This window comes from Schistocerca serialis, chromosome 4 (genome assembly GCF_023864345.2).
Source record: "Schistocerca serialis cubense isolate TAMUIC-IGC-003099 chromosome 4, iqSchSeri2.2, whole genome shotgun sequence".
NCBI classification, from domain to species: Eukaryota; Metazoa; Arthropoda; class Insecta; order Orthoptera; family Acrididae; genus Schistocerca; species Schistocerca serialis.
This window is the reverse complement of record NC_064641.1, coordinates 638,190,854-638,218,008: the sequence shown is the minus strand read 5'-3', so window position 1 is coordinate 638,218,008 and position 27,155 is coordinate 638,190,854. Positions and strand designations below refer to the sequence as shown.

The following is a 27,155-nucleotide window of genomic DNA, read 5'->3' as shown; positions in this document are numbered from 1 at the left end:
AAGGTGGCAGGGGTAAAATACAGGGAGCAAAAGACTATTTACAATTTGTACAGAAACCAGATGGCAGTTATAAGAGTCGAGGGGTGTGAAAGGGAAGCAGTGTTTGGGAAGGGAGTAAGACAGGGTTGTAGCCTCTCCCTGATGTTATTCAATCTGTATATTGAGCAAGCAGTAAAGAAAACAAAAGAAAAATTTGGAGTAGGAATTAAAATCCATGGAGAAGAAATAAAAACTTTGAGGTTCGCCGATGACATTGTAATTCTGTCATAGACAGCAAAGGACTTGGAAGAGCAGTTGAACGGAATGGACAGTGTCTTGAAAGGAGGATATAAGGTGAACATCAACAAAAGCAAAATGAGGATAATGGAATGTAGCCGAATTAAGTTGGGTGATGCTGAGGGAATTAGATTAGGAAATGAGACACTTAAAGTAGTAAAGGAGTTTTGCTATTTGGGGAGCAAAATAAGTGATGATGGTCGAAGTAGAGAGGATATAAAATGTAAACTGGCAATGGCAAAGAAAGCGTTTCTGAAGAAGAGAAATTTGTTAACATGGAGTATAAATTTAAGCGTCAGGAATTCGTTTCTGAAAGTATGGAAAGAGTGTAGCCATGTATGGAAGTGAAACATGCACGATAAATAGTCTGGACAAGAAGAGAATAGAAGCTTTTGAAATGTGGTGCTATAGAAGAAAGCTGAAGATTAGGTGGGTAGATCACATAACTAATGAGGAGGTATTGAATAGAATTGGGGAGAAGAGGAGTTTGTGGCACAACTTGACAAGAAGAAGGGACCGGTTGGTAGGTCATGTTGGGATCACATATTTATCATTGTAGGGCAGCGTGGAGGGTAAAAATCGTAGAGGGAGACCAAGAGATGAATACACTAAGCAGATTCAGAAGGATGTAGGTTGCAGTAAGTACTGGGAGATGAAGAAGCTTGCACAGGATAGAGTAGCATGGAAGATGCATCAAACCAGTCTCAGGACTGAAGACCACAACAACAACAACTAGCATGTAATACACGCATGAAATGAAGTATGAGATGTCTTGGATTTAGCTCTCATATGTAAAGTAATGGACACAAGATGGCATTTAATGAATCATATATACTTTCTCTTCTTGCTTTCTCTTCTTTGGGCTTGGTTTGAAATTATTTTCTTTTCTGTGAGGCAAAACAGAAGGAACAGAGCCAGGCCAAATACTGAAATGAGGAGAAAAAATGTTACATGTAGCAGCAGTAATATAACAAATCATTGGACAGTTATTAAATATAGCCATTTTATTGCTTTACAGACAATTCTTACCCTTGACTTTGTAAGTTCTTGTTTCTCTACGAAATGATCAGAGCCTACTACATGACTCCTATTTAAATGCTCTGGGTCTTCTTTTCTAAATATTTTGTCAACATCTGCCCTCCTACTATGAATAACCCACTGTTTACATCTAAAAATAATAAAAGCCAAGTTAGAAATAACAACTTTCTCAATTATTAGAAGTACAACTAACTCACTGGAAGACACTAACCACAGATTTACATTAATACTCACATTTATTTATTCCTTGGGACTCTGTAGAAAGACTTTTGATCACTTTATTGCCCAGAATTATTGCAACCATATATGGCACAAATAACACCCCTGCCAGCTATTTTCAGCTCATGAACAAATGGAAACTATCTTTCAAGTAAACTATCCTACATTTGTTTACATATGCCAGTCTGTTAGTAATCGTTTTCAACCACCAGTGTATGCTGCAATCGCTGTCACACACTCTTGGCCAGAGTTTATGCTAGAGTCTTTATAGGCTATTTGATGGAATCCTTTGTCCATTTCACAATTTTACATATAACTAAAATTTTCATGAGTTCTCAGCAAGATCTTTTGCTGATGAATGGTGGTAGAAGGTGTGTGCTTCATGCATCATTCTTTCTATTTCTTTTAAAAAATTTCTATTAACTTTTGCCTGTTATCATTTGCATGTTCTTTTTGAACTGAGAATGCAGCAGTCTCATCTTCTTCAACCTTCACTGAATTTTGTTATTAAACCACTGTCTGTTTTTTCTGTCCTTTATCAACTTACTCAGCACACTTTTCAAGAGTGCAATTTACACTTAGTTTAAACTGTGCCCATAATTCCTCTATGCCTATCATATTGATGTTCTTTCATTGAAGTGGGGTGCTTGTTCTCTCATTGAAATGGGATGCTAACAACTGCTTATCTGGTCTTCCTAGGAAAAATATTCTCCTATCCATCATTACTACGATCACATCACAATCAGTGTAACAATACAAAATAACAAAATTGGCTACTATAGTAAACTGTTACAACGACAAATGACTAATACTTTAATTTTCACTTCCATTAACTTTGTAGTTGGTCAGTTTTTTAATATCTCCAGTTACTGAGTTATTCCTTACACAATTTTGATTGTGTAATTAACCAAGAGGCTATAGTCATAGATTGCATGTTGGTTAGTTGTCTCATTCCTATCTACAGATCTTACAATGGTTCATGTGAAACCAAAGCTGGTCATTTGAATAACAAATTTGGTCTAGATGAACAGTAAAATATGTTGTACATGATACTGTGTAAGTCCAGTATTCCTCACAGCACCAGAGAAGTGATTATTTTCAAATTAAGTTTCTGTCTTATGACATAGACCTATCCAAAATCAGATCTCATGGGTTTGTCATATGAACTTAAATTCTGTTGGTTAAGTTTGGATTTTGGTGCCCATTCCAAAATCAGTTTGGTCCAGCATGAAATAGAATATTTTACAGGACCAATTTATCATCATGTACAATAATATATCCATTTGTGGAAGTTTGCACAGTTCTGACAGGATCAGAATCAAATTATTTAAGATGTTTGGTAATCATTTAAGATACACCATATAGCATGTGTTAATCATGTAAGACACAGGATGTTGTATCAACATGCTTTAATTAGCATATGATATGTTTAAAGGATATTTAACCACACATGCAACAAGATCTTATTAACACTCTCTGCTCGATAAATAGTACTATTTAAAATTTTTCAAACATGCAACAAAATTCATGATGGTATATGAGACTCCCATAAATTATACAGTTAGCTTTACAGGTTGCATAAGTTTCGATAGGCCTAAATGAAATCGCCCTTCTACAAAGCACATTACTATTTTGGCAGTTATTAACTCCAACAGGGAAGGGAAGTATATAAGAGAATTAATTTTTAATACTCATCTTTTCTTTTAGACAGCAGTAGAAAATAAGTTTCATTGTCCAGTATGTTTGATGTACTTCTGTTTACTTCAGTGAAACATATTGAAGGTACTTTTCTCATTGTGTATTCTATTCCATATTTCTGCTTGACATTTTCGGAAAATTTTGCAAACTCATTTCAATTGCAATATTGACATTGGATCCTTACAAGGTACACTCAGTGATTGAATAGAACTAACATGACACTGACTGCTTGGTAATCACATTAACAACTAAGGCGGGTGATTTAATTTCAAATCAGGCCAGTCTTGTCAACTCGTGGTAATGAATTTCTCTGGAAAAATATATATTAGACCTCTGTATCATAAGTATTAAGAAATAAAGTATTTTCATTTTATCTTAATTTTTGTAAATGTTACCACTCTTTGTTTTGTAAATAGCTCTTAAAACAGTAGATAAATATATATATATTATAAAACTTAAAGTACTGTATACCAGGCAGATGTGTTGAAATTTATTTGACACCCATTCACTTATGGGCTTCCTTTAACTTACAAATTTAAGATGAAAATATGATATCCAACTTAATTTTTTAACTTAAATTTTTTTCCGGTTTTGAAAGTCATAGAACACCCTCTTTTCTATCGTATTACCAGATGCTACTGAGGTAATTATAAAAAGTATCTTCTCTGCTGCAGCTATATGTGTTATGTGAATATTTATTACTAAAAATATAAAAAATTGCACTTTTATGAGTTTTTATTAATTATTTACTCGAAAATCACCATCCAAAAACTTTTGAGAATTACACAAAATATTGTTTGGTTAATATGTTTGTAGTCAGTGTAAACACAGTGAGCAATATTTTTCTGTGTAATGAAGTACAAATTTTTCAACATTCTTCATATTTCACATCACTGAATTTCTAATGTAAAATATGCATGTTGGCAACATTGTTTGCAGTGGTCTTGTGGTTATAACTATGAGTGAGAACTTGTACATAAACCATTCTGCATCGAGTTTTGTGTTTGGTTTGAACTTTTTGTTAGATACAATGTCAGTGAGGAAATGCAGTAGTGAAAGAGTGAAGTGTGTGGACAGTGAAAAAAGTCCCAAGAAAGTGGTGTTTAAGAAATTTGAAAAACTCTTCACAGTTATTGGAAATCTGTCAGAGGTACTGCAGAAATATCTTGGTTCTCAAGTAATGGTATTACCATCACATCCATTGTGCAGGAATTGCTACACTCACTATAAGAAGAAATTTAGTGGCAACCCAACAGAACAGTCATCATCACCCAAATATAAAACTGAAGAAGAGAGTCCAGATGTTCATATTCCTGGGTGTGAAGTTGCTGATTTCTGCTGTAGCCCCTACTGTACCCCCTCTCTGCCCCCCCCCCCCCCCCTCTTAAATGCCCAGGAAAGGTAAGATGCACAAGAAGAAAACAGTATGTAAAAGACAAGTGGAAGAAATAGAAACAAGTTTTACACAAGCAACATCTTCAAAACTTTGTGAGGTGTATAATGTAGATGCACTTGGTGCAGAAAATGAAGATAATAATATGTGCATGAAATGTGATGTGTGGTTTCGAAACCTAAATACTGCTATCTCTGCAGCCATCTATACTGAGAAGGTACAATTACCGATTCTGATACCAGGTAGCTACTCTAAGCAGCAGATAAAGAAGTGCATACTCACTTCCTCACATTATTTGATTTCAAGAGCTCTTTAAATAAAGAATGAGAAAGGTACTTGGGCATGCCCAGATTCTTACTGGGGACATCCACTGCAAGATGATATGCTAACTGTTGCTCTGGAATATTACGTAAATGATGAAAAAGTTTGCAGCAGGCAAAGTTCTAACCAGGCTGATGTTATCCCTGTTAGTGAAAATGGTGAAAAAGTTAGAAAGGTAAAACAGATATATCATAAGATCAATAAGAGAAGCATATCTCCAAATTTAAAAATCGGTCTCACAAAACTCTACTCTTCATGACCAAAATGGATAAAATGCCAGCCAGTGAGGAGAGTATGCACAGGCATTTACTGCACTAATTTGAAACTTGTTTGTTTTGCCATAAGCAGTGTCACAGGAGAGAAGTACACAGAGTTGGACCTGTTGTTTTCATGTATATGTCAAGAGCTTCAAGATAAATGTTGGTTGCAGGAGTGTGCAATGCATCCTGGCACTGAAGTGATGACTGTTGAAGCATTACACCTTCAGGATACTGACAATGATGTAACCTCTGCATTGTGAGAAGGAAGAGAGTTGTCGAAGAAGACAGTAGAGCCAGAGAAGTTGGTTACAGAGGTTAGTCATTGGGTCGTAAAAGCAGTAGTTCACCATCATATCTGGAGGACTCAGAGGCAGGCCATAGCAGAAGTAAAGTCGGCTACATCTCAGAATACTGACACATTAGTTCTTCATTTCAACTTTGCTGGGAAATGGTCTACAGCTTTGCAAAACAAAATTCAAAGTTACCACTGGCGCACATTACAGGTATCAATATTCACTTGTGTTGCTCACTTCCTTGTAACATCACACTGTTTTGCTACTGTCAGTGGTGATCTCATTCTTGATAGTGGAAATGCATGCTACACTGATAATTGATGACGTAGCTCGTAGGGGCCATCCATTTCCCAATCATGTGTATGTGACTGATGGTGCAGCATCTCATTATAAAAACTGCTTTCAGCTTTATCAGCTTGATCAACACTGTAGTACAAGACTTTAGGCAGAAAATGGATATTTTTAGCAACAGGTCATAGGAAAAGTGCATGTGATGGGGTAGTAGGACTCTGTAAACACATTGCAACAAGATTTGATCTCTAGCATGAAGCTGTTGATGATATAAGAGATGCTACTGGATTTATACACACCATATCAACATTAGTAACAAATATCAATATAATGGAAGGAAACATTCCACGTGGGAAAAATTATATATAAAAACAAAGATGAGGTGACTTACCGAACAAAAGCGCTGGCAGGTCGATAGACACACAAACAAACACCAACATACACACAAAATTCAAGCTTTCGCAACAAACTGTTGCCTCATCAGGAAAGAGGGAAGGAGAGGGGAAGACGAAAGGAAGTGGGTTTTAAGGGAGAGGGTAAGGAGTCATTCCAATCCCGGGAACGGAAAGACTTACCTTAGGGGGAAAAAAGGACAGGTATACACTCGCACACACGCACATATCCATCCACACATACAGACACAAGCAGACATATTTAAATACAGACACAAGCAGACATATTTAAATATGTCTGCTTGTGTCTGTATGTGTGGATGGATATGTGCGTGTGTGCGAGTGTATACCTGTCCTTTTTTCCCCCTAAGGTAAGTCTTTCCGCTCCCGGGATTGGAATGACTCCTTACCCTCTCCCTTAAAACCCACTTCCTTTCGTCTTCCCCTCTCCTTCCCTCTTTCCTGATGAGGCAACAGTTTGTTGCGAAAGCTTGAATTTTGTGTGTATGTTTGTGTTTGTTTGTGTGTCTATCGACCTGCCAGCGCTTTTGTTCGGTAAGTCACCTCATCTTTGTTTTTATATATAATTAGTAACAAATATGAAACTCTTAATTCTAAATGAAAGTATATTAAGGGAATTCTGTTTTTTCCAGTGCACATTAGAAGACTTTGTAGTGAGCCACTTCATTTATTGTGTGTATGACAATTAGTGGTGGGTGGACAGATAATAAGTGTCTCTCATGAGCTGCAAGATATAACCATCTCCTTTATGACACCTTGTGATCCTGCTAATGCTGTCACATGGCCATCATCAAAAGATCAGTGTGCATTTTCCATTTCCCAAGTACTGGTCTTGTTTAATCTTCCTTGTCTGTATGCAAATTCAGCCTGACTATACAAGTTCAATGGAAGCAGATGAAAAAACAAATGAACTCTTTTCAACAGTGCAGTGTTGATTGCTACATTGTAGGCAATATTAATTCATGGAAAGTCATGAAGAAGTAAAATCATGACAGAAGACAATAATAATTTGTGAATAATATCATAAAAAGAAAAATGGGTATAAATATTCAGTATCTCATTTTTGTTATAAAATGCTTTCAAGCAAAATTATGATTTTTTCCCCACTCACTTATAATGTTGTAAAGTAATTATTTTGATTCATAAATACCAGTTTTGCATGACATTTACTTAAGATCAGAGATCAGTTTAAATATTTAAGTGTCCATGGTTTTTAACCTTGAGAGTAGAGCCAGGTCTACCTAAAAAGTTTATCACATTTTGTACAAACAAGTATTGCCCTGCCTGAGTGTACATTTCCTGAATATGATGACTAAATAACATACAATTTAGGATGGGGGTTTTGAAGAAAATTGTTTCTAAAGAACCAAAAAATTTCAGATTGTTGAATCTTTATGTACAAATGTTTTTCAATAGTTTAAGACTTTCAAGCATTAATGTCATAGCTGACAGTTAGCAGTCCTTCCACTTTTTCATTTCCCAAGGCAATTAACATCCTGTGGCTATTCATATTCTCAAACTTTGAAATCAGAGGCTAAGAAGTGTGTATGTATTAATTATGTCTCATAGTATTGGGAACACAGTATTTATTGAAAATAAATTCAGATGTCTATCACTTTTGGTTTCTTTATTACAGTTTTTCAATTTTAACCTTCCTTTTGACATTTTCACAAATACTCCCATTTAGAGGTCTGTAGCGTTTGAACAAGTCATCTGAAAATCAAGTTATTGTAGTTTTGGAGAGGTATCATGTGGAACTTCATCATGTATTTTTTTTAAAACAAAATTTGAAATAGTGATGTGACACATTCACTCTTGACTTGTGTAATTTCAGATGAAATCGCCCAGACACAGTTGGTGCACTTGTTGCAGATTTGTAATTTCTCTACTCAAAGCAGAAAATTCTTGAATAAAAAGTCAGCAAAGATCATTGAAGTACCGGTTTCAAGCAAAGATAGTTACCAAAAAACAGTAATGAATTTTTTCTCTAATAATGTTTTATTTGGCTTTATGCATTAAAAATGACAAAGAAAAAGACGTGGCTTGAATACTTGTTAGAGGGTCATCTTCTGCCACACATAGTATTTTGTAGTCTTTCCTGAGATTACCTTGTTCCTGGTGTTTTTTGTTGCTTCATAGTGGAAAGATCTGATCTCCTTTAAGTACCTGTCAGTAACATTAAATTTTCCCACACTTGGAAATATATTTTTATAGTCTTCAAGAGTGTCTGAATAACGGGTCTGTATTGCATTCAACAAAGCATTTAAGTTTGTTGTACTGTCCTATTCTCTTCTTATTGACTTATTTGCACAAAATTGCAGTTGTAGAAGGATTTGACATCAATAATCAAGCAACACTGTGTATGACACAAACATATGTCTCAAGTTTCCACAGCGTGACACTTTAAGCTCTTACACAATTGATACTTGCTGTACATTTTTTGGCCAGATTCGTCATTTTATTGGTGCAACACTATATGTTGCTTATCATATAATCATTTTGTGTATAAACTGATTAGTTCTATATACTCCTGATTTGTCATTTGTTTGTACACACCACAGTGCCACTGTGTATTACAAAAACATATGGTCACAAAAATGAGATTGTTGAGTCCATTATTAATACATGATTATTGCATTTAGAAAGTAATTTAACATTATTTGTGCTCATCTGATAGAACAGGCTAATCATAGTTACCAACACTAAGGAACAATCTTTTTATGTTTTCCAGATATGCTTCGTCACTCTACTGAGAGCAGCTGGAGTGGAGGCAGATGGCTTCATAGGGCATTCACTTGGGGAAATTGCAGCGGGCTATGCAGATGGTTGCTTAACAGCTCAACAGGCAGTGCTTAGTGCTTACTACAGGGGAGAAGCTATGAGAAATAAGGAATTCAGTGGTGGAGCAATGCTTTCAGCAGGTGCACATTCAGTTCTAATCTTGTCCACTTTTTTATTCTCCATTTTGGTGTTCATTCAGTTACAAATAATCAGAAGGCCTAAATTATAAGGTACAAGAACATAAAAAATTAGTTCTTGGAAAAGTAATGAGGAATATTCATGTTGGATTTTACTCTACTTGGTCCTTTGAGAGATTATAGAGTTCTGAATGAGAGTTTCACTCTGCAGCAGAGTGTGAGCTGATATGAAACCTCCTAGCAGATTAAAACTATTTTCTGGACTCAGGATCTTTGCCTTTCACAGGCAGGTGCTCTGCCATCTGTGCTATCAAAGCAGATTATAAAGTTGACTTTGACAAATGAAATTCACATTCACCACATTTCCAGTTTACAAATGAAATTCACATTCACCACATTGCCAGATTATCAAATATTATTTATTCAATGATATATTTACAAAACAGACCAAAGTTTAAAAAACTATGTCTACAATGATTAAGTAAAGAAAAAAAATTCAGATGTTCATGAAATCCCCACAAGTTCTTGAGATGTTAATTCCCATCGCTTGGTTGCACTGCTGATGCTTAACCGGCTATACACATATGAGAACAGAATGTATAATTGTAACATTGCTAGCCTGTTGTATTAATGAAAACTGGCCAATGTAAGATAATATTAAATAGTTCTAATATATCTATGGGTATATCATACTACAAATCAACAATATGTCAGATGTAACATAAACATAAGCCTGACTTATCCTTTGTGGAATCTTTATCTAGAAGAGTAAAATTAATGATGGCAGAGGCCACTGAAAAGACATAAGATTCATGTTAGGAATAAAAGTTATTCTGCAATTTTAAAGTAATTAAGAGAAATAGTTAAGACATTATGAAAAGGATAGATTGCTACTCACCATGAATATAACATGCTGAATTGCAGAAAGGCATGCTGAATTAACTGTTACAAGTAAGATTTCAGTGAAAGCCTTCCTCTAGAAAGAAGAACGCTCACACATTCACACAAGCAAGCATACTTCTCACACACATGACCACTAGCTCTGGACGCTCTGACCAGAATGCAGCTTAAATGCGTCAGATGGGAGCAGCAATCTGGTATGAGGTGGGAAAGTGGGAGAAATAGCAGGTTAAGGGTGGGGAAAGAGGAATCAGTAGTGCCTGACTGAGTGTGCTGGAACTAGAAGTGGCAGGATAGTCATATTTTAACTTATTTAGGTTCATTTTTAGATAATGTTACATCAGTCTTCTGATACCAAACCTGTGATGCCAAATTTAGACCATGAATTTCCTTCTTCCACTTATAAACCTACATCTCCTCCCTCTTTTTCATGTATCATTCACACCAGCAAAAGTAAACTTCTTCATCAAGATCACTTTATACAAATGTAGTCCAAACGTTGGTCTGGTCAGTTTCAGGATCAAATTCAGCTGTTAGCTTAAGGTGAGAGAAGGTTTCATCAGAGTCCATTCATGGTATCTGGTATAACATTCTGTAACAGAATGAGCCTTAAAACATTCACTTTCACTATTTGATGTTTCTTTGTCTTTGAATATCCATTTTGAATTGATTGCCATTCTGTCTGGTCATAAATCAGTCAAAGTCAGTGTCTCATTTTCAATTAATTACTTACAGTCATCATTTAAGGCTTTCTTCTATTTTCATAATTACCATGACTCACCACTTCTTTATACAAATTTGGCTCATAAATACTAACAAATGAAGCAAAATCATCATTAAAATATGTGAAATTTTGTTTCCTTTCACATGATGGTTTTCTAATTTCTGACTGTGCATACATTTCCATTCTCTACCTGCTCAGTTGTACTTTGCTCCAATTCAAGAGAAACAGCATCTCTATCAGCAGCTTGTGTCAGCTGTGTTGCCTCTTCAATGTCATGTGCTGCCACCCACTGAGTGTTGCGCATGCCATTACTCTGTAGGTTACTGTTTGTGATGCTGTTTTCATGGATGCACTTTGAATACAACAAACTTCATCTAATCAGTGCATGCCACTTACCTGAGTTCCAGTTGTGACTGGTCTTCCAGAGAGAGTAACATGACTTTTATTATGTACACCACACTGCACATCATTGAACAACACTTACAATCCACATCTCATCATTTGACTAATCAACAGCAAGTTATATACAAGGCCTGGAACATAGGCAACATCATTAACAGTTATTTACTTGTTCTTGTCATCACAGGTAACTTCAAGATGAATGTTGCCCTCTGCACTGCCTGAAGATTGTTGTTATTTCCTACTGTAACTTCTGCAATTGTGGGTCATTTGGAAATTGTTGAATTAGTCTCTTTAATTGTCATGTTGATGTCTAGTATTATACATAAAACCTGGTCGCTGCAGAGGCTAAGTCCAAGTTGTTCACTTCATGCAGCCCATAAAACCAGCAGCACTTCAGAATTCTAAGTCTGGCCATATACACGATTTGTAGCAATGTAAGATGCAGATCTGTTTGGAGGTAGTGTTGTCTCCATCTTGAGCTGTCACAGTGCTGTATCAGCTTATGGTCTAACATGAAAATTCCTTAAATGTAGACACACAGTCATGAGTTCAAGTCTCCTCATTCCCACTTTTGAAACCACATTTCAGCTGTCTGCTAAATTATCAGTCTGATGGTATCTCAAAGATAGTTTGCTTCACTTCCTAACTCACCAGTAATAGCAAAAACCTCCAGAAATAATTCCACAAAACAACTCTTAGCTGTTTCAAAATCAGAACAGTTTACACTCGAGAGTTTCCTAGCCTTACCGCAACCACTGGCTACCAGCTGCCAGCCACAAAGTTCCTGTTACCTCATGTCAAATGCCGTCTCAGCTGGAGACCACACTGTGGCACATGAGAGTATTTATTGTCATTTTTTGGCTTAAAGTTCTCGTATTTATCTTGCAGTTCTGTATTGGGTTTTGCATTATTGAAACATATGAACATTACATAAGAGTTTTAAAATAGAGTTACAAGTGGAAAAAAGTATAAATTTGTGACTTATTGTTCACTTTGGGCTTATTAGAGATGTGGAAGCAGTGATTGCTGCTCAAATTCTTTCTATAGTCTGTGGAGCAAGTCCTTTTTGGATAGGTTACATCAGAAGAGGATTTCCTTTGATTGACAACATCCAGAAGGTCCCAATAACTGACACTTGTGATGAATTGTGGCAATTCAACCACTGTGTGAGATTTTTACTCCATAAGTAAAGTTCTGAAGTCGAGTTTGTGAGTACTGTATGCTTTAATTCAAAGCAACAAAAACTACAGGGATGAGTATTACTGCATATTTGCTTGAACATCATCAGTCTACTCACTGAGCATTCCTGTGCACTATTATTGCTGGTGAAAAGTTATCATACTTGTATATTGATTTCTTAAGAAGAGAGTAGCAGGTGAGCCCTAACAAAAGACATATATTCAAGTAAAGTGCTGTGTGAATATAGTATTTTTCATGTGATGACCAAAAAGGCTGTTGTGCCCTACAACTTCCATCCCAGGGGAGTGTCCATTAGGGGTGGTATTTGTTGCTAACAACTTAGACACATTTTGGTTATAGTCTAAAGAAAAATGAGCAAAAAACTGCTTCATATGTTACTACTACACAATAACAACTCTGCTGTTTTCCAAGCAAAACTGTCCAGATGTTTACTCAGGATCTCATTCCTCATGCACTTATTCTTTTGATCTGTAACTCAGAACTAGTAGGTTTCCACAGGCATGGAATCAGTAAACTACCTAACCATTCTCGGATTAATAATGTGGAGGAACATACATGGTGTCCCAGGAGAAATGGTCAGTATTCAGCAAAGTGACAGAGACATTCACATGAACAATAAAGTCTAGTAAATATGAGTTCTCAAATGCATACATTATGTGCTGTGAGCACTTGTTCAGTACAAGATATAAATTTAGACAACATTGTTGATGGAGTACAGTGACCTGGTGCTATATTTAGGTCGAAACCAACAGTCAAGATTGTAATAATATTTGTTTATTTACAAGTTTTGGCTTATGTTAAAGCCATCTTCAGAATTTCTGACCCCCTATGGCTGGTGCTGGTGGCTCCTCAGTTGTCTCGTGATACCAAAATTGTATCTGTCCTGATGCTGGTGGTTTCTCAGTTTTCTCATGATACCACAATAATACACTGTCCTGTGTATAATTGTGGTATCATAAGAAAACCGGGGAGCCCTTCGCACCAATCATAGGGGGCCAAAATTTCTGTAGATGGCTTTAACATAAGCTGAAGAGGGTAAATAAACAAATATTATTGCGATCTCAACTGTTGGTTTTAACCTAAATACAGAATGAGATATAGTGAAGGTGAACAAGTGATTATAACTCTTAAGGTATGCACTTTAGAGCCAATACTTACAGGATATTTCTTTCATTTTTTGGTCCATATTATCAAATACCAGAATATGGAAGACAAAGAACTTGCAGCAGAATAGATTAAATTAAAGTCCTGAAGGTGAAGAATTGCTCATAACTCTTAAGGTACACATTTTAGAGCCCATGTTTACAAAATTTTTCTGCTTCAGATGGCCATTCCATGTTTACTAAACTTTTCTGCTTCAGATGACCCTTCCTTCTTATATCCCAGAATATTATCAATTCCCACAGGGAATTGATAAATTAATTTTTCTCTGATATTACTATTGTGTTCAATAAACCAATGGAAAATACTGTTGAAAGCACACTGTACTAATATGTATGCAATGCAATTTACCGTGATAACCATACAATGAAAGCTTATTTCAATAAAACATGAAGTCTCTATAGCATGAGTGAGACTATATCAGCAGCAATTATTAAGATGTTACTCACTTTGGACTTCAAAACAGTCTATGATTACTTGCTGTAATTGTCACAAACAAGTAGAATGGAAATGTGGCATTTTATAAATAAATATGTATTCACAGTTGGCAAAAATTATGTCAGTAGAATTGGAAAGAGACATTATCATTTGTGCAGTATCATAACTCTTTGGCCTTTACACTGTGGGGCTCTGGCAGTAGCAAAACAACATTTGGTGGAGAAGTACTCCTAAAGATTTCCTTATTGATTTTCGATCTGGCAGCTTGTAGCTTTGTCACAGAAAGGCTAACAAGCTGACCTTCAGTGAGGCTGGAACCATGAGCCATAGCAGCCTTTATTTTACAGGTGACCACTGTACCTCAGAGATAGTGAAGGAAAGCAACCTGCGTGTCTCCCTTATTGTTCCAGTGGTGGCCAGTACAGATAAATCAGAATGTAAAAGACAAGATTAGCTGCAATTTTCACATGGAGTGACTTTTCTGACATCCAGACCATAAATTGATAACATCACTTCACACATTAAATGAAAATTATCCCTGTTATTCAAAGGAAAGTCACAAAAAATTAAGTGGATTTAGCAGGACAGTTCTGTGCTAGTCAGGAAGTAATTCATCTGTCATACAGTTGGCAAAATATTACATGTTGTTACCAAGATTCAGTTATATTACTAGCAGGAAAAATACATGCCAGTGAGTTCCTAGAGCAGGATAGCAAGTGACTACAGCTAGTGTCTTAATGACATACCTATTGAGGTCCAGAATACCCCAAGTATACACCAGTGAGTCTTATTCACATTTCATTAATTAGGTTTAGGACTAGAGCATAGTTGGTAATAATACTTAGATGAACCTTCTGCAAAATAAACATAATAAATCAATAACTGTCACAGCTATTTGTATTTTTATGTTTAAATGTACTGAAACCTAAATAGCTCAGTCACCAGGTGGGATTCATATTTTTAGAGCTTCCCATTGGTTATACTGTAGACATTGTGAGTAGGCCACATGTCTTTTGATCACTATAGACTTTGAAAAAAAATTTTTTTTTGAGAATGCTATTATTGGCACTATCCCAAAAATATAAAAACACAAATGAATAGATACTGACATGGTGTTGATTGAAAATGTGACATCCACAGAGAGACACCATAAGCTATGAATAACATAAAAGTTCCAAATTAAAAAAAGTTAATGTCCGTGGAAACCATACACCATGATGAAAAATGCAGGCTCAAATAGAAGTGGAGAAAGTCAATCCAGCTAATATGGAAGGAGAAGAATTTGTCACTATAAAGTGGAACAAAGAACACAGAATGCTGCCAGTATTGTGCAGAGTAAGTCATTCTAAAGCAAAATTGCCATTCAGACTATAAATACCAAGAACATGACAAAAATCACCTGCTCAGAATGCTTAGAATAGCAGCTGAGTATGATGCTGATTTTCTGTGCCGCACCTTAGTCAGAGCAGAGTGGCATTAATTTAGTTCCTTATTGTTTCATACAAAGATGCCTGTCGGCTACTACAATATTCTGGAAAAATTGGAAATTTGTGGTAACTTCCTATGGGACCAAACTACTGAGGTCATCGGTCCCTAGGCTTACACACTACTTAATCTAAATTAAACTAACTTACACTAAGGACAAGACTCACACCCATGCCCGAGGGCAGACACGAACCTCCGACGGCGGGAGCTGTGCTAACCATGGCAAGCTGCCTCAGACTGCACAGCTAACAATATTCTGATGAGCATCATTAACATGTAATGTGATGGCTGTGGTAGTAGGTAGTTCCCTTTCATGCTCTGGTAAGAATCCTGCCCTATATGAGTACTTGTTCTTCCTCACCTGCATCTCCTGAGGGGAATATGTATAAACTCTTATTCATCCAAATCTCTCTTAATTCTTATAAAATGCTCCACCTCTTCTCAACCCATAATGGACCAGCAGGAGAAGATATGGTCCAAACTCTCCCTGAACAAAAATGTCTTAATTTCATAGGAATCTCACCCAGGCAAGTAGAACCAGAGGCTCAGCTTCTCGCACTGAAACATCAGTAAGCCCTATGGATTCTGGAGGGGGTGGGGGGTGGGGGAGGAGAGGTAGTATAAAAAATCAGCTAATCAAATTAAACAACAAAACAACCACAAAGGAAGAACATCTCAGCTGTTTGGAACGTGAAATGCAGAATGTCAAATGGAAGATACTGTGAATCAAATGAGGCTCCTAGGTGAAGCAACTACTGTCCTTAAGTCTTAATGCTTCGTATTACAGAGTAATTTGGACACTAATTTGTGTATTGCTGACACAGCTCCACTAATTCATAACAGGAGGGGACACCTTATTACCAAGACCATGTCCACTTCAGATAGAGTGAATTACGTGATCACTGAGATTAATGGTGAGACTATTCTTCAAATCGTTTGCGTCTATGGACCTATTGCCACCTCAACCAATGAAGAACTGTAGCTTCAGCTGCCAGAGACTGTGGTGGTCATATGCATGTGTGTATGTTTCACAGAAGGTGCCGTAACAGCTGTATGATACGTGAATGCCATCCTCCAAACGATAGTGCAACCATATCGGTAGCATATTGGCGAGGCATTCATCTTCATGGATGACAATTCGTACCCTCATCATGCACATCTTGTGAATGATTTCATTCTGGATAATGACATCACTCAACTAGAGAGGCCAGCATGTTCTCCAGACATGAACCCTATCGAACATGCCTGGGATAGATTGAAAAGGGCTCTTTATGGACAATGTGGACCTACAGTGCCTTGATGAGCTTTTGGATAGTATGCCATGACGAATACAGGCATGCATCAATGCAAGAGGATGTGCTACTGGATATTAGAGGTACCGGTGTGCACTGCAATTTGGACCACCACCTCTGAAGGTCTCGCTGTGTGGTGGTACAACATGAAATGTGTGGTTTTCATGAGCAATAAGAAGGGCGGAAATGACGTTTATGTTGATCTCTCTTCCAATTTTATGTGCAGGTTCCAGAACTCTTGGAACTGAGGTGACACAAAACTTTCTTTGATGTGTGTACAATGGAGTTATTGTCAGTTTATTAAGCAAGTACTTATTTACAGTTGTGAAATGAGGTATTAAGTAAAAAACCTCAACCGCTGGAGCAGACTAGTCTGCAAATGTTTGTTTCATATACATCTTGAAATGCCATGTCTACTTGCAGTAATGATTCCTGGATACCTGACGAAGTAAATATTGCACATTGCATCATACGAGCAATAAAGTCATTTCTTGCCTGATGTTTGACTTTTGCCTTTGTGATCCAGTCAGTCTAAATGGAGTACTGTTGATTATTATAATACTGGTCACCTCTCTCCTCCATGGCTTTATGTCACATTTATATTACTGAAATTAGATAAAACAGTCTTGAAAATCTTGGAATGTTAAAAACTGCAATATAATAGAATTTGGTTTGTTTGTGGCCATAAAGAGACTGTTTAAAACATTAATTTCATTCAATAAAGTCATATAACATGCATTTATTTTCATTACACTATCATAATCACTGCAGGAGATGTGGTACAATGACATTCTTCTTGTGGTTGATGGTCATTCACCAGGTGGCTAGTGAATTTGGCCATGTGATAGTCCTTTGCTACATGAAGACCAGCTGTTTGTGCTCACCAAATTTCTGTGATGTGCATGCAACAAAAGGAGGAGACAAATGAATACTTTGTAGTTTTTCAGTAAACAAATATTACTACAATAAAATGATGGATTTTTTTCTACAACGTACCATGTATCATAACTTACCATACAACATGAAGACCGCAAAGTTCTTGATGGTACACCACAAATTTTTGTATCAGTATAATAGATACAATGATAATAGAATTTGTGAGTATGAAAGATTATATGAAATTTGTAAACTGACACCAAAGATAATTCCAACTGCCCTTTTCTTGGCTAAGAATGTTGTTTGTGAATGCACAGAGTTGCTTCAGAATATAACTCTGTGGGTTTTCTGGCTATAGCAGCTGACCACACACGGAAAACTCCAACTTATTATGATAAGGCACTTTTATTAAGGTTTGTATAATTACACAAAACACAAGGAAAACAATACAGAAAAATACAACATGAACATCATCACCCGAGTCACCAAGACCACACCAAAGAACAACGAGTCCCAAAGATCATTTACTCTGCACTTCACAGGTGGTAGTTATTGGCAGTCAATTGGCGCCACAGAGCCACTGATCCAAACCCCCCCCCCCCCCCCATTCCCTTCCGGGAGAGCGGAGTGCTGGGGGAAGTATGTGGGTGTCTTCCTGTGCAGTGGTGTTGTGGAATGCTTGCTGGTTGATAGAGGTGGACTAGCAGGGTGGACTAGCGTTGGTATAGTCCGCCATCCAGTGGGGAGGGAGGGACTGGTCGACCAGCATGCGTGAACTGGACTGGCACAGAGGATGTCAGCATTGAAGTAGAGGGAGAGAGGGGAATGCGAATCTTGAGTATCCCATTGGTGCTGAATGTTGCAGCTATGCCAGCCATGTCCACCCCATTTGGGATAGGGACTGTGCACAGAATGGTGATATGTGACATGTGTGTGGACTCACGTGAAGTGATCCCTATGCGGAGGATGAAGATGGTTCCCTCGTGGAGCTGCAAGGAAAGCTCATCACATGGGTACCCAGAGGCTTGGTTGAGATGCAAATTTTGTCGACAGTGGATATAGGGAGTACTGGGGGAGGGGGGGATAATGTAGTTCAGGAGAAACACTAAAACACTCTGTGGGGGCATTATTGGGTGCCAACACTTGCGACGGGGTAATGTCACACATAACATGTGTTTGGGGCTGAGGTTGTGGATTGTCACACACAGTGCCTGAGTGAAATGAGGGTAGAGTATCATCATACGCAACAACTGAGCTAACCGCAGGTGTAGACTCGGTGAACATATAATCATGGTGGGGCGCAGAGGAGTGGACGTTCTGTATGAGATCGGGGTCATTACATGACGGAGGAACACTCAACTTGAGAGAGTATGGTACAGATTCCTCAATCATCCAGGGTGGTTTCACTCATTGAATGGAAACTGTCTGCTGACAGCCATTGATGATAATGTCCATAGTATTGTCTGTGTGAGCCATTACTCAATGCGGGCCAGAGTAAGGCAGCTGTAACACCGGTTTGACTGTGTCATCCCGTAACATAACGAACTTGCAAAAGTCCAGCTCGGAGTGCAGAAAGACCTGAGGATAGGTGTGTGGTCGTGGAGTTGGCATGCAGATTGCAGCTATGTGCATCCAGACATGCTCAGAGCAAGGAGGTCGGATATGTCAAGAATTGCTTAATTGTTGATGAACTCTGTGGGGAAAATTAGGGTCTCACCATACAGGAGCTCTGAAAGTGAAGCCTGGAGGTCTGTCTTGTAAGCCATGCGTATTTCTAACATAACCCAGAAAAGGTTGTCGGACCACTCACCACCGTGGCACATGAGTGTTGCTTTCAGAGTCCTGTGCCACTTCTCGACCAGTCCATTGCTTGTGGGTGGTAAGCTGTAGTGCGGAACTTATCCACCCTGTAGAGCAGGCAGAGTTTGTTAAACAGGAGGGATTCAAACTGCCTTCCCTGGATGAAAGAAGGACAGCCAAATTGAGCTATCCAGGAGGATACAAATGCGCGTGCTACAGAATCCGCTGTAATGTCCCGCAGGGGTATTGCCACTACCCAATGTATAATGCAGTCTATGACAGACAGGATGTACCTGAAATTGTCAGACATGAGCCCAAGTACAACAATTCCTCTTCACACCCAGCCACACAAAGCATCCTGTAACAAGGCGCATTGTAGCCTTAGCTCCAGGATGTGAAAGGTTATGTAATGCAGTGAATACTTGGTGATGCAGTGCAGGGAGCACAATAGACCAGGTAGTGCCCATGGACATATCATCCACAGTGGCCTGACTGAGCCTGGCTGGTTGCAGGAAATGACCTGGAGGGAAGTATCTCGGTCCTGTTGGAGGTTGTGCAATTTGGTATCATAGTCCTGCAAGTGGGCCAATTTGTCAAAATTAATGGGGTCAAAATTGCATTGGTACATATAGGTAGAAAGCCACCACATTTTCTAAACCTCGGATGTAATGGATGTCTCTTGTGTATTGGCAAATTGAGTCCATCTGCTTAAACCTACGTGAGGGAAGGTTAACAGGGGAGTTAGGGATAGCCTCTGCTAGGGGGAGATTATCTGTGAAAATTGTGATGTTCCTTCCTTCGATGTCTGTGCTGAAATATTTTACAGCTTCATAAACCGCAATCAGTTCTCTGTCAAAAGCTGACCATTTACGTTGAACCGTACATAGCTTTTTGGGAAAAAAAATGAAGTGGCTGAGTCATGTCACTGACGTACAGTTGGAGGAATGCACTGATTGTAAAATCGCTTGCATCCGCTATAATAGAGATGCAGGCGTTTGGCAAATGGTGGGCGAGAGTGATGCCACATGCTAACACTGATATAAGGTCTTCAGAAGCTCTCACCATGTTGTCAGACCACTGTACCGGGCAATTGCCCAAGGTTTGTCTCCTGGCTAGTGCATCAGTCAGGAGGGCTTGAATTACTGCCACCACAAGCAGGTTAGAATAGTAGAAATTGATAGTTCCTAACAACTGGTGTAATTTGCAAATGACACTGGGTGAGGTAGATTGCAAATGCAGTGAACTTATTCCTGAGGAGGGCGTATACTTGCAGAGGAGACAGTGTATCCCAGAAAAGTGACAGTGGTGCATCAAAGTTGTGACTTGTTGTTATTGATCACGACTCCGTTACATGTCAATAAGTCTTGTATCATGGCCAGATGGAGTTCAAGATCTCTGTCAAAGGAGGAAAAAAACGAGTATGTCAATGAGATATGCGTTAACATTACATGCAGTTAAACAGAAGTGAGTCTATAAAACATTGCCAAGTTTTTGAGACCATAAGACATGTAACAAAATTCGTAGAGGCTGAAAGGTGTGATCAGCGCTGTCTTTGGTATGTCTCTCTGTTCCATGGGTATCTGTAAATACGCCTTGCAGCAGTCCAAGACACTGATGATGTGTGCCCTGCTAAGTACTTGCGCGAAGTGTTGTATATGACATATTGGATAATTGTCTAATACAGTCCACACATTGAGGCTGCAATAACTGCCACAGAGGTGCACTGTGCCATCCTTTTTGGGAACTAAATGTATGGGTGAAGACGGGCTACTGTCCAACGGATGAACAATGCCTGCCTGCAGAAGTTCCTCCACTGCAGGTTTAGCAAGGCATACTTTATGTGGCAGCAGTCGGCGCACTTTATGACACACTGGTGGCCCATCTGTTGTGACAATTTTGTGTGCCGTTCCATTCATGATAGCATTCAGCTGGGCTGGCGAACATGCTTGGGGGCCATTGCAAACGGGAATCGTTAGCACACAAGAGCCACTAACCTCATGTGCCGGAGAAGATGTCCACGTTTGCTGTGACAAAGTTCCACAAGGTGCATCTCTGGTGTCGGGGGGGGGGGGGGTCAAAGTTCCATGCAATGCAGCATTGACAGGCATTGTACAAGGCATCATGCCTCAGTGAGGGCTTTGGTAGCCAATGATACGGCGCAGAACAGTTTGGCATTGCGAGCATGGAGATTGTCGACTGCAGAGTGCTCAGACTGAAGCTGGGTGATGGAAGTTGCAAGGATGTCCACCAGTGGAGAGCACTCGATGAGAGCCATGTCAAAATCATTGGGAAGCTGATGGGGAGGGGGAGCCGAGGAGGTGACTAAACACACAATATGAGTAGACAAAGCATGGTGCAATGATGCAGTTGACTGCAGGTATGGAGACAATCCAAAGTGAAAAAGGAATGGCTAATATTAGGTCTTCTATGTCAGCCATGTAGAAGGACCAATTGAACCGTTTCCCAGGTATGAGTTCAATAGGTACTCGGCAAAACCATCAACATGAAGTTGCGATTTATTTGCCGTTTGAAGAAACAATTTGGCTGATGTTGTGTCCTTTACAGTAAATGAGGGAAGTATGACACTAACATCTGCTGTTGTGTCAATGAGAAAATATTGGTCCTAACCTAAATCCAAGGCATACAGATGTTCTCCTGAGGTGGGGGTCTGACAGAATGCAATGTCTGTGGGCGCCCTTCCACGTATCTGCGAACCGTGGCATCTACTGCAGTCCACATGCGGCATTTGGGAATGCACAGAGTGGGCAGCAATTGTAAGTGGCATCCCTGGAAGTGGAGTGGATTCAGCATATGCGAGAGCCAACTGTATTCATCCCGCCAGCCAAAGCATCAGGCAAGGGGAAGGCAGGGCGGGCAGGGGCTATTATGGTTGGAGCAGGGAGAAGCTGGCGATTCTTGGTCATGGCCACTGGATGGCTGCTGTTCTGTCTGCTGTACACATGTGCCCAGCCTCTACTGCCCGACAGTGGAACTATAGTCACAGAATTGCCAGCCTTGGCAGTGCTGCGCGAAGGAATGTGGTGGTGCTGAATAATAGCATATGCCTGGTCTGCCAGTCATAGTTTATTCTCAAGTGATGCTGCAGTATGTGGAAGTAAATGTAATTGTAGTTCTTGCTGCAGCTTCACCAACCACAGTGCGTAGAGCACTAAGTTCAGCAAGATCTCGGTGCTGACCTGTGCACGCAAGCTTCGCCGCAAATGTGAGGAGGTCCTGTCACCTAACATCTCGTCATAAATAATGTTGTGAATAGTATTGGCTGGCAGACAAGAAAGGCATTTGACAAGTAGTGCACATGCAGAAGCATGTTTGTTGCTCTTGGATGGGTTCAGCAGCAAGCCACTGATGAGATCAGGGTCGTGTGGCAAGTGGTTCACTAAACACACAAAATGAGTGCTGTTGTCTGATTGTAATGGCAGCAGCTTAGTAAAACGACCAGGGGCCAGTACTTGCTGGGATGTAGGAAAGGCACAAATCATACGGGGATTCTGCACAGTGTTCACTGATGCGAACTGTGCCTCAGTGATGGGTGATGTGGTGCATTGAACAACCGGAAGCTGTGCAGGTGATATGTGATGTCCAGTCCTTGTAGGCAGGAAATCTGTACGGCCACAAAATGAGCATGGTGCGCCAGGCATGGAAGGATCTATGGCCGATGCAGACAAAATCTTGAGAAGAGGTGCGAAATTGTAATTGAGCACTGAGTGACAGGGGAGAACCATGGCAGGCACATTTCCTGAGGTATGCATGGGGCTGCAGGATAGATAGCCCTATGCATGGCCCGGTGCTATTGGCATGAGTGACCCTTCGACTGGTGCAGAGGGGGACACATTAAACAACAGACCGCTCTGAGGAGGGGGCGGCCATGTGTGTGGACCCCAAAACTTGACAGCTGCATGGTTCATGTTGCGGTGTGGTAGAAACTCAGTCAGCAGTTTTCTGGAATCTTGTGCTGGAGGAGCATCCTGTCAAGTGTAGAATGCCATAGAAGGCAACCACACCGATGTGTTCAGTGCCCAGTGTGGTGTGCTGGTGGAGGTTAGGGTCGTCTGGCCAGTCGAAGCAAACACCGGAGACATGAACATTCCCAGTGCATTAATAGCACATGGGGTAAATTGTTGCACTTCACAGCCGAAGGTCCATTCTGTGGTCACAGCATCCTGCAGTGCTGGAAAAACTGGAGGTTGTGACATTGTCTATTGGTATAAAACTGGTGATACACAGCAAGCAAATGCAATGTATTTTCACTACCCGGGGTCACTAATGTGGGTTTTCTGGCTATAGCAACTGACTGCACACAGGAAACTCCAACTTATTATGATCAGGCACTTTTATTAAAATTCATATAATTACACAAAACATAAGGAAAACAATACAGAAAATCACAACACCAACATCATCACCGAGTTACCAAGACCACTCCAAAGACCAACGAGTCCCAAAGACTGTTCACTCTGCACTTTGGAGGTGGCAGTTACTGGCAGTCTATGGCCACCACAATACTATAGTATGTAGTACTATGAATGTTTCAAGGTAAACAAAATTTTGAATTTCATTGTCAGAGTTCTGGAGGATATTCTAATGGTCAAGATACCAGCATTTACTTTCTGCTTGACATTCTGAATGAAGAGAACTTTTCAGCTAGCTTCAAAACTAAGAAATAAAGAACCCAAAAATTAAATAAACTGTACACAAAATTAATTCTTACTTATCGATTTTTTTGGGTCATAGGTAAAGAACTGCACAAATCTTTTCATAGATACTTCATTCTTTCCAACTAGTACATAATACAATTTCTCCAAAGCGAAGTCCACTGCAAAATTTAGAGATAAATTAAAAACTGACAAACTTTAGAGATTATACACTCCTTGATACAATCATCCAAGTTATTGTAAGACTAGTTTCATATTCACCAGAGGACATAGTTTCATCATATTCCAATTCCACAAAGCACCCTTTAATTAAACATGTGATTTTTTTGGAGAATGTGCCATTCATTAAAGAACAAAGTTATGAATTCTCATTACTAAACTTCCAGACAATCAGAAATTAATTTGAGGGGGATGCATTCTTGGCTGACAACCACATGACATAAAAGAATTGAACTGAACTATTTCCATCTGGGCCATGTCTTTATGAACATTGAAACTATACAGCCACTTGTATTCTTGCATCTAATGAATTCCTTACACTATAACAGCAGCCTGAGATCAGATGACATGTTTGTTTTCATTTAAAAGTAGGCAATTTTTTTAAGTTCTTTATATTATGTGGAAGTTTGTTATAAAATATACATCTGGCTATTTCATGTTTCTACATAACTTAATTTAAATCTATTTATATACATGTGCTTTAATTATGTATATTTTTATTCAGAAAACATATATTGTGAGTGAATAAGTGAGTAACACTTTGCCAACAGAGTCTTGCAGCCCACTTATGACTGAAAGAGTCACGATTATATTTGGAATGTGTTCATAGAGGAAAGAGGAAACTTCCTGACATACTCCTACAAAAATTTTGAAATGGCATCAATATGCTATATCAAATAATCTCAGTTTGCACCAGACATTCCCTCTCTGTCTCATAAAACTACACGCTAGTAATGTGTATCATTAAATTACGCACTAGTAATGTATCAGAGGTGATTTTCAGCATGTGTCTTATGCATTTTATATACTGCAAAAATTGATAATTATTTTTTTCTTATTTTTGTGCATTACAATAACTGATGCAACTTTATTTAACAGGAATTTCTGCAGAGCAAGCAAAAGATATCATCCCTCCCTGTGTTGATATTGCATGCTACAATAGTTCTAGTCATATTGCATTATCAGGCCCAAGCTCAGAAATTGCAATGTTGAAGAAGCAGCTCAGCAGACAGGATGTGATTGTGAAAGAGATTGAAGCAGGTGGAATTGCATTTCATAGCAGATACATAAAGTCTGCTGAGAATATACTCTTGCAGAATATGAGAAAGGTAAGTGGCTACAACAATTACTTGATTCACGAACCAAAGAAATAAATGTGTATTGTGTTCTTATGAATTTTACACAGATAGTCTCATCTAATACATATGATTATTTTCATTCACCAACAGAAAATATCTGACCACAAGTCCTCTGCTACTAAATATTTCAGTTTTGTCTGTAGTGGTGACTAGTTCCTGTTGTTTGAATAATTTTTTAACTTTCATTTAATATGTTATGGATCTCACTATCAAAGGTTGCCACAAGTTTTCAGAATGTGGTAAATGTGTTTGACAGTTTCTGTCACTCACTAAAACAGTTTTTATATATTTCAGTTCCAGATTAAAAATAAATTGTTCTGAATGTTATGAATTAAACTTGTGTAGACTGTGTCTGCCTTGCAATGTTTATACATGAAGATGAGTCCATGATTTCTTTATTATGTTCAAAATTCTGTCATGTCACTACCGTTTGATCCAGAATACAATATCACTTCTAGTGACATCTGTTTTCATTGAAGTAGACTGAAATGATTATTGGTAGAGATAAATCTTATTTATTAATAGAGCCAAATAAACTGTAGGCTTGGATGTTCTTCTGTCAACTAATTTTGTTATGTAAGATCACTGACATCTTTAACATATTCTAGCATATTTTTAGTAATTCAATGTTATAATTGTCTTTCATCTGAACAGGTGATACCCAAACCAAGAAAATGTTCAGAGAAATGGATTTGTTCCAGTGTACCTAAGAATGAATGGGATTCTAAATCTGTTAAAGAATGTTCTGCGGAATACCTAACACATAACATGATGTCACCAGTATTATTTGCAGATGCACTGTCTATGGTACCACACAATGCATTTGTAATAGAAATAGCTCCACGAGGAATACTGCAAAGCGTAATGCGTGGGGGACTACCTGGTTCTGTGACAATAGCAAGTGCAATGTCACGTAATGACAACTCTTTGTTGCAGTATTCTCTTGTTCTGGGAAGGTGAGTGGTATCACATCAGCAGCCAATTTTATTTTTCTTTTTTTTTTTTTTTTTTTTTTTTTTTTTTTTTTTTTTTTTTTTTTTTTTTTTTTTTTTTTCAAGAGACTAAGCATACTGAAACACCTAATACCCACTAATAATCTAAGTTTATGTTCAAGACTTATGGTTGTGTAAACTGGTGGTAAAGTTAAACAAGAAACTGTAAATGTTCAGAATAAGATCTTGAGGTAGGGAATGCGACTTTAGAAGTAATGGACCAGTAAGTCCACTGATAATTCATTTGATTTCATTCATGTATTAGTTACTTCACTGAAACCACTTTCTTTTTAATATGTGTTATTGCATTACAGTATGTATTTCTTTACTATGCATTTTAGTGTTACATAATTAAATTTGCCCCTGGACATTCATTATGAACAATAGTGCAAACTCTCCATCACTGTGGTGCATGAAGAAGTAGCCAAGGGAGCACCTGGAATATAACCTTTACCAAGGACATCGGGTTTTCTTCATTCATAAGTTGATAATATGTTTAATGCCTGATGGTCATTGTAGATTAGTTATGAGGTGATAAGTTACTGGTGTGCATTGCAGGTAAGCAATTGTCTCTTCTTTTGGGCTGTTATAGTCATCAGGATCTTCTAATATATTGCTCAGCCTTAAAGTCCACATTTCAGCAATGGGTCTGTCTTTCAAGGTGTCCATGCACCAGCATACTGCACCCTCTGTGTAAACAGCTCTCTCTAGGTGGCTGGAGTTAACGGAATGAA

At 38.5% G+C, this 27,155-nt stretch overlaps 1 protein-coding gene across 1 annotated transcript in view; it reads left to right on the top strand.

Moving 5' to 3' along the window:
- LOC126475487 (fatty acid synthase-like) overlaps nucleotides 1-27,155 on the top strand; it is a 412,274-nt gene that overhangs the window by 194,076 nt on the left and 191,043 nt on the right. Inside the window, exons 11-13 of the mRNA XM_050103394.1 lie at nucleotides 8,934-9,123; nucleotides 25,170-25,399; nucleotides 26,084-26,385. Of these exons, the coding sequence (XP_049959351.1) occupies nucleotides 8,934-9,123; nucleotides 25,170-25,399; nucleotides 26,084-26,385 (722 nt within the window). The remainder of the gene's footprint in view (nucleotides 1-8,933; nucleotides 9,124-25,169; nucleotides 25,400-26,083; nucleotides 26,386-27,155) is intronic.